The 8,917-nt window shown below is 46.5% G+C and overlaps 1 protein-coding gene across 1 annotated transcript in view; it reads right to left on the minus strand.

Annotated features, from left to right (window-relative positions):
• Positions 1-1,870: 1,870 nt before the first annotated feature.
• The window catches only part of LOC141106886 (uncharacterized), a 46,589-nt gene continuing 39,542 nt past the window's right edge, over positions 1,871-8,917 (minus strand). Inside the window, exon 13 of the mRNA XM_073597815.1 lies at positions 1,871-4,436. Coding sequence (XP_073453916.1) covers positions 3,967-4,436 — 470 coding nt within the window. The 3' untranslated portion in view covers positions 1,871-3,966. The remainder of the gene's footprint in view (positions 4,437-8,917) is intronic.

Consider the following 8,917-nt stretch of genomic DNA (forward strand, 5'->3'; position numbering starts at 1 on the left):
ACTTATTTATAAAATTTTATAACAGAAACAAAGAAAAACTTGTTTTTTTTCAAAATGTACAGACTTTTTTTGTTTGTTTAGCTAAAAATAAAAACTGCAGAGATGATCAAATACCACCAAAAGAAAGTTCTATTTGTGGGAAGAAAATTATAAAAATTTCATATGGATACAGCGCTGCATGACCGCACAATTGTCATTGAAAGTGTGAGAGCGCTGAGAGCTGGGAATTGGCCTGGGAAGGAAGGTGAAAGCGCCTGGTATTGAGGTGGTTAAAATAATCCAGATGATCCTGCCATGCTGGTCCTTGTTCAATCACTTCCTGTAATGGGGGGGAGGGGGTGACAACACTCTGCCCCGTCTCCTGTGTTGTCACCCTGTTACTTGTCCAGACTTCTGTTAGAAACTACAAATAGCCATTTCCACACACACCTTACCGTAGCCGCCATGGTCCACTCTGGTTATCATCGGAACCCCCCCCCCCGAGAAATGCCATATAACCATCGCCTGCAAACAAGAAGTGGCTGCAAAGAGAATGCAGGAGACCAGCAGCAACAAGACAGAACACAGGAGGGAAATATGTTAAAACAAGGACTTTATTTTTTACAACTGTCATTTGTTTATGATAAACGGGCCACATAGCCAACTAAACAGGATATATCTAAGTCTTCTTCAATCCTTCCTTCCATGTTCAGTCACCATACATCTTCTCTCTGCCTTCCTGGTCCATCCAGGACTGGGGCAAGGGGTGGGCAGGAGGGTTGGATGCCCTGGGCACTGTGGTATCATGTGAGATGGGGGGGAGGGGGTAAGAATTGTTCTAGGAGGGGAAATTTGGGGAGGTGTGCTAGAAGTGGTGATTTGAGTTGCGGGGGGGGGGGGGGGATTTGTGTTAGGAGGGAGGATTTGGGGAGTTTGTGCTAGAAAAGGTGATAAGGTAGAGGGGAAAGGGGATGTGTGGTACGAGGGGATTTTTTTTTTGGTGTGGGGAGAGGGATTGTAATAGTAGGGATGATTTGGGGGGGGAGGTATTTGTGTTGGGAGGGGAAGTTGGGGGGAGGGGGATTTGCCTAGAATGGGGGATTGAGGGAGATTTTGTGTTAGGAGGGGGGATTTGGAGTGGAGGGGTCTGTGATCGGAGGGGAAATTTGAGGGGTTGATGATTTGTGTTAGGAGGGGGATTTGGAGTGATGGGGGGTCTGTGCTCGGAGGGGAAATATGAGGGGTTGATGATTTCTGCTGGGGGGGGGGGAATTTGGAGTGGTTAGGAGGAGGGATTTGGAGTGATGGGGGGTCTGTGCTCGGAGGGGAAATATGAGGGGTTGATGATTTCTGCTGGGGGGGGGGGAATTTGGAGTGGTGGAGTGGTTAGGAGGAGGGATTTGGAGTGGGGGGGGTCTGTGCTCGGAGGGGAAATTTGAGGGGTTGATGGTTTGTGTTGGGGGGGGATTTCGAGTGGTTAGGAGGGGGGGATTTGGAGTGATGGGGGGGCTGTGCTCGGAGGGGAAATTTGAGGGGTTGATGATTTCTGCTGGGGGGGGGGGGATTTGGAGTGGTGGAGTGGTTAGGAGGGGGGATTTGGAGTGGGGGGGGCTGTGCTCGGAGGGGAAATTTGAGGGGTTGATGATTTGTGTTAGGAGGGGGGGATTTGGAGTGGTTAGGAGGGGGGGATTTGGAGTGATGGGGGGGGGCTGTGCTCGGAGGGGAAATTTTAGGGGTTGATGATTTCTGCTGGGGGGGGGGGGATTTGGAGTGGTGGAGTGGTTAGGAGGGGGGATTTGGAGTGGGGGGGGGGGGCTGTGCTCGGAGGGGAAATTTGAGGGGTTGATGATTTGTGTTAGGAGGGGGGGGATTTGGACTGGTGGGGGGGGGGGGGGTGTGCTCGGAGGGGAAATTTGAGGGTTGATGATATGTGTTAGGAGGGGCGGAGGTTTGGAGTGATGGGGGGTCTGTACTCGGAGGGGAAATTTGAGGGGTTGATGATTTGTGCTAGGAGGGGGGGATTTGGAGTGGGGGGTGTGCTCGGAAGGGAAATTTGAGGGTTAATGATTTGTGCTAAGATGGGGAATTTTTGGGGGGAATTTGTGCTGGGGGCATATATATATAGAGAGAGAGAGGATTTGAGCTAAGGGGGAGATGGGGGGCAAAGATTTCTGTTGGGAGGTGATATTTGGGGGAAGAATTGTTTTAGGAGGGTATATTTGGGGAGGTGTGCATGGAGTGGTGATTTGGAGCTGTGTGAATTTGGCCCCCCATGTTTGTAAAACCCCAATAAAAATCTACCATTCCTTTGTGCCGATTTGTGCCGCAAAAACGAGCGCTGGTGCCGGTTCGGTTTCTGAGATATTAAACATTCAATTCAATGCAAGCCCCGCCCACTTTGCACCCCATGTTGCTGAATTTTAAAAAACGAACAGGCCATTCATTTGTGCTGCAAAAATAAATGTTTGTGCCGCTTTGGTTTCGCAGATTTTGTGCGTTGTGTGTTGCCAAACCTCACTGACTTTTCACCTCGTTATTAAATCTTACATACAACTAGATTTATTTGTTCCCGGTTTGTGCAGACTTGGTGGATATTGTACACAATGTTTTACGTCACATGCGTCGTTTTGAACACAGGCTGTATACAGTACATGGGGACATCACTTATTAACACAACTAGGTTGCCACCTCACCACTATATTAGGTTGTCTCGCTAGTGCTGGTATTGAAAAAAAAAAAATTGTATACACACTAGGGTTGCCAACTGTCCGGGATTCGTGCGGACAGTTCGTGTTTGGAATCATGTGTCTGGGTTTCAGACTGCCTGAGACCCGGACACATTATTCAGACCGGACTATGGCTTCCAGATGCATCTGGATGAGAGGTGTTGACTGCCAAAGGGTGAGTGAGCTCACCATCCATCCCTGTCTGTGACTGAAGTCTCTTCCTTCTCTCTCCTGCCTCTGAGTAAGTACATCAAGGCAAATCAGGGTTCTCAGAGCACCCCTTACATCAGAGTTCCCCTTTACACCAGAGGCCACAGTGTTCCCCCTTACATCAGAGTCCTCTCTGTACATCAGAGTTCTCAGTGTTCCCCCTTAAATCAGAGTTCCCAGAGCATCCCTTATGTTAGTTCCCCCTTAAATCAGAGTCTGCAGAGTTCCCCCTTACAGTGAAAGGAAACTCTGCAGTTCAGATGTAAAAGGGGAACTCTTGTTATTAACTTCATATGATTAGAAATGTTATTTAATAGCAAAATATATGTATAGTTTATACTATACTATGGCACGAGCCCGCACAGGAAGCTGACACTGCACTAATCACAGGCAGTGAGACATTTCCCAATCTGTGCAACTGCACATCGGGATGTCTCACTGCCTGTGATTAGCGTTGTGCAGCGGTCAGCTTCCTGGCGGGCTCGGGCACGTGGGGTTGCGAACACGCCCGAGCACATCCTTAGTCATGGCTGCCCCATGTAATGTCATGATTGCCCACTTGTTGCTCCATGCATTGTCATGATTGCCCACTTGTTGCTCCATGTAATGTCATGATTGCCCACTTGTTGCTCCGTGCATTGTCATGATTGCCCACTTGTTGCTCCGTGCATTGTCATGATTGCCCACTTGTTGCTCCGTGCATTGTCATGATTGCCCACTTGTTGCTCCGTGCATTGTCATGATTGCCCATTTGTTGCTCCATGTAATGTCATGATTGCCCATTTGTTGCTCCATGCATTGTCATGATTGCCCATTTGTTGCTCCATGCATTGTCATGATTGCCCATTTGTTGCTCCATGCATTGTCATGATTGCCCATTTGTTGCTCCATGTAATGTCATATTAGATTATCAAAGCTTCATCTGGCCCCACTTCAGCCCATCATCCCCCCAGATAATATGAGGCTCAGGAGGTTACAATAGTTCCCTGGTATACTTCGATCCCTATAGTTCTTGGATCTGCACACTTGCAATGCCTGGTATGAGGGTCTCTCACTCTCCCTGTAGGCCGATGTGAATTTTCTGGTGCCTGACAAGGCTTCCTTTCTCAGTGAAGCGTTTCCCACACTCTGGACATGAAAAGGGACCCTCACCGGTGTGAGTTTTCTGGTGTCTAAGAAGGTTTGCTTTCTGAGTGAAACATTTCCCGCACTCTGAACACGAATAAGGACGGCTACCCGTGTGAACTTGCTGGTGTCTATAAAGGCTTTCTTTCTGACTAAAACATTTCCCACACTCCGTACATGAATAGGGCTGTACACCCGTGTGACTTCTCTGGTGTTTATTCAGGGCTACTTTCTTAGTGAAACCTTTCCCGCACTCTGAACATGTAAAGGGACGCTCACCCGTGTGAACTCTCTGGTGTCTAACAAGGCTTCCTTTCTCAGTGAAGCTTTTACCGCACTCTGGACATGAATAGGGACACTCACCGGTGTGAGTTCTCTGGTGTCTAAGAAGGTCCCCTCTCTTAACAAAACACTTCCCGCACTCTGGACACGAATGAGGACGCTCATTTGTGTGAAATTTCTGGTGTATAACAAGGCTTCCTTTCTCAGTGAAGCGTTTCCCGCACTCCGAACATGAATAGGGACGCTCACCCGTGTGACAAACCTGGTGCTTGAGAAGGCTTTCTTTCTGAGTGAAACGTTTCCCGCACTCCGAGCACGAATAAGGACGTGCGCCCGTGTGAGTTTTCAGGTGTTTGCCAAGGCTGTATTTGAGAATGAAGCATTTTCCACACTCTGGACATGAATGGGGACGCTCACCTTTGTGAATTTTCAGGTGCACGTGAAGCCTCCTTTTCTCGCTGAAACATCTCCCGCACTCTGAACACGGATAGGGACAGTCGGCCTTGTGAATTTTCTGATGCCTGAGGAAGTATCTCCTCTGAGTGAAACACTTCCCACATACTGAACACGGATACGGACGCTCCCCTGTGTGAATTCTCTGGTGCACAAGAAGCAGCTGGTTCTTAGCGAAGCATTTCCCGCACTCTGAACACGAATAAGGACGCTCGCCTTTGTGACTTCTCTGGTGCGCGAGAAGGTCTTTTTTGTGACTGAAACATTTCCCGCACTCTGGAAATGAATAAGGACGCTCTCCGGTGTGAATTCTCTGGTGTTTAAGAAGTTTTCCTTTCTCGCTGAAATATTTCCCGCACTCCGAACATGAACAGGAATGCGTGGCCTGGTGCTCAAGAAAGCCTTCTCTCTGAGTAAAACCTTTCCCGCACTCGAGACATGAATAAGAACGCTCACCCCCGTGACTTCTCTGATGTCTAAGAAGTGCACTCTTTTTAGCGAAAGGTTTCCCGCACACCGAACAGGTGTGAGCTCCTTCTGGGCTTAATGAAGGTTCCTCGAGTTTAGATGGATCTGTAGAATTCTCCATAGGAGGAGATCTTAGAGGAGTCTCTGGAGTCACATCATGTGATCTATCAGAGGACTCCTGAGGATCGGAGGGATCCATTGATCTCGGTGTGTTCTGAGCAATAAAGTTTTCTCCTGGAAAGTGTTGTGTGATGTCATCAGATTTTACATTATCATCTGGAGATGACATCAGACGTCCCTCAGAGATATTCCAGACACAGCGTCCACCTGTTGGAAAAGCATTTAAAAAAAAAAATGTTAGAAGTATTCTGCATACCGAACACTGGCCAATCAGATGTGCCAATTAACTGCCTGCCGCCCCGCCCACTGCCAAATGACGGAGGGAAGGTGCGTGCTTCCCAGAACGGCCCAGGGGGCGTACAGGGTGACAATCGTGACTAGGACACGGAGGGACCCCGATCTCTGTAAAGAGCCGCGGCTCCTTAACCATGTGATCGGCTGTGTCCAATCACATGTAAATACGGAAGTGGTTGGACACCCCTGATCTAGATCAATTGCTTCGTTGCAATCTTTTTCTGTTTTTATTTGAACATGTTATATTTCATCCCACACAATGATTTAAAATCCATACTTTCTACTCATAGAAGTAAAATAAAATATAAACCGTTTCTGCATTTAGTGTTTATGACTTACTTGTGTCCACATGTAGAGAAGATTCCTCCTGTTTACTTTTCGTAATCATCTCCCCCTCCTCCATAGACTGCTGATCTCCACTCACCAACCTCTCTTCTTCTTCTTCTTTAACCTCAGATTTGATGTCTTTCCGTTCTTCATTCTAAACCCCAAAGATGATAGAATGCATTTATAAAAAAGATCAGATTATATAGAATATCATCTAATAGCTTAGAATACATTTTAGGTCTACATGCTCAGTCCCACCTACCTGATGATGGTGAGGGATGGTGTGACCTTCCTGTGTGGAATCCCGGGAATACAGAGGACCTCCCCCTCGAATAGACTGCTGATCTCCACTCACCAACATCTCTTCTTCTTCCTCTTTATCCTCAGATTTGATGTCTTTCCGTTCTTCATTCTAAATTCCAGAAATGATAAAATATAACATCTGGAAACACTGCTGCCAATAATAAGAGAGGACATAGAAGAATGTCTTCTTATAGAATTAATTTTTGTTTTTTTTCAGGTCGCATCTACCTGATCATTCTCTGTATAGTGGTGACCTTCCCATGTAGAATTCTGGGAATACAGAGGACAACCCTCCTCCATAGACTGCTGATCTCCACTCACCAACGTCTCTTCTTCTTCCTCTTTATGGTCAACTTTAATGTCTTTCCGTTCTTCATTCTAAACCCCAAAAGACGAGAAAACATTTATAAAAAAGGAAACAAAAAATTACATAGAATAATGTCTACTTCTAGATTAATTTTCAAGTTCTTTTGGGCCAGTTCCATCTACCTGATCATCATTCTCTTTATAATTGTGATCCCCCTGGGTGGAATTCTGGGAATACAGAGGACAACCCTCCTCCATAGACTGCTGATCTCCACTCACCAACCTCTCTTCTTCTTCTTCATCTTTATCCTCAACCTTGATGTCTTTCCGTTCTTCATTCTAAATTCCAGAGATTATAAAAAAAATATAAAATCTGGAAAGACTGCTTTGAATATATATTAATGTCCTCTCATATTTGTTAATTTTTTGCCCAGTCCCATCTACCTGATCATTCTCTGTATAGTTGTGAACTTCTTGGGTGGAATCCTGGGAACCCAGAGGACAACCCTCCTCCATAGACTGCTGATCTCCACTCACCAACACCTCTTCTTCTTCTTCTTCTTCCTCCTTACCCTCAACTTCAATGTCTTTTCGCTCATCCTAAATTTCACAGAGGAGAATATGTAACATCTGGAAAAGTTGCTGTCAATGATAAGAGATTACGTAGATGAATGAATGAACTTATTCTCTCTGGAGAAGAGACGCTTGAGAGGGGATATGATTTCAAGTTACAAATACCGTACTGGTGACCCCACAATAGGGCTAAAACTTTTTCGCAGAAGGGAGTTTAACAAGACTCATGGCCACTCATTAAAATTAGAAGAAAAGAGGTTTAACCTTAAACTACGTAGAGGGTTCTTTACTGTAAGAGCGGCAAGGATGTTAAATTCCCTTCCACAGGCGGTGGTTTCAGCGGGGGGCATTGATAGTATCAAGAAACTATTAGATAAGCACCTGAATGACCGCAACATACAGGGATATACAATGTAATACTGACATATAATCACACACATAGGTTGGACCTGATGGACTTGTGTCTTTTTTTCAACCTCACCTACTATGTAACTATATAATATCTTCTCAGAGAATTAATTTGGAGTTCTTTTTGCCCAGTTCCATCTACCTGATCATTCTCTGCAGGGTTGTGATGTTCCTGGCTGAAATCCTGAGAATTCAGAGGACAACCCTCCTCCATAGACTACTGATCAGTGGCGGCTGGTGAAGTTTTAGGATGGGGGCGCCAGACCCCGCCCTTCCTGTTTGACCCCTCCCACTTCTCATAGGCCACACCCCTTATAGAATCCACCTGCTTCCATCCATAGTGTCAGGAGTATACAGCTCAGCATCACAGGACAGAGAATATAGCTCAGCGTCACAGATCAGGGTATATAAGCTCAGCGTCACACATCAGGGTATATAAGCTCAGCGTCACACATCAGGGTATATAAGCTCAGCGTCACACATCAGGGTATATAAGCTCAGCGTCACACATCAGGGTATATAAGCTCAGCGTCACACATCAGGGTATATAAGCTCAGCGTCACACATCAGGGTATATAAGCTCAGCGTCACACATCAGGGTATATAAGCTCAGCGTCACACATCAGGGTATATAAGCTCAGCGTCACACATCAGGGTATATAAGCTCAGCGTCACACATCAGGGTATATAAGCTCAGCGTCACACATCAGGGTATATAAGCTCAGCGTCACACATCAGGGTATATAAGCTCAGCGTCACACATCAGGGTATATAAGCTCAGCGTCACACATCAGGGTATATAAGCTCAGCGTCACACATCAGGGTATATAAGCTCAGCGTCACACATCAGGGTATATAAGCTCAGCGTCACACATCAGGGTATATAAGCTCAGCGTCACACATCAGGGTATATAAGCTCAGCGTCACACATCAGGGTATATAAGCTCAGCGTCACACATCAGGGTATATAAGCTCAGCGTCACACATCAGGGTATATAAGCTCAGCGTCACACATCAGGGTATATAAGCTCAGCGTCACACATCAGGGTATATAAGCTCAGCGTCACACATCAGGGTATATAAGCTCAGCGTCACACATCAGGGCATATAGCTCAGCGTCACACATCAGGGCATATAGCTCAGCGTCACACATCAGGGCATATAGCTCAGCGTCACACATCAGGGCATATAGCTCAGCGTCACACATCAGGGCATATAGCTCAGCGTCACACATCAGGGCATATAGCTCAGCGTCACACATCAGGGTATACAGCTCAGCGTCACACATCAGGGTATACAGCTCAGCGTCACACATCAGGGTATACAGCTCAGCGTCAAACATC

The sequence above is a fragment of the Aquarana catesbeiana genome, linkage group LG08 (assembly GCF_042186555.1).
Source record: "Aquarana catesbeiana isolate 2022-GZ linkage group LG08, ASM4218655v1, whole genome shotgun sequence".
NCBI lineage: Eukaryota > Metazoa > Chordata > Amphibia > Anura > Ranidae > Aquarana > Aquarana catesbeiana.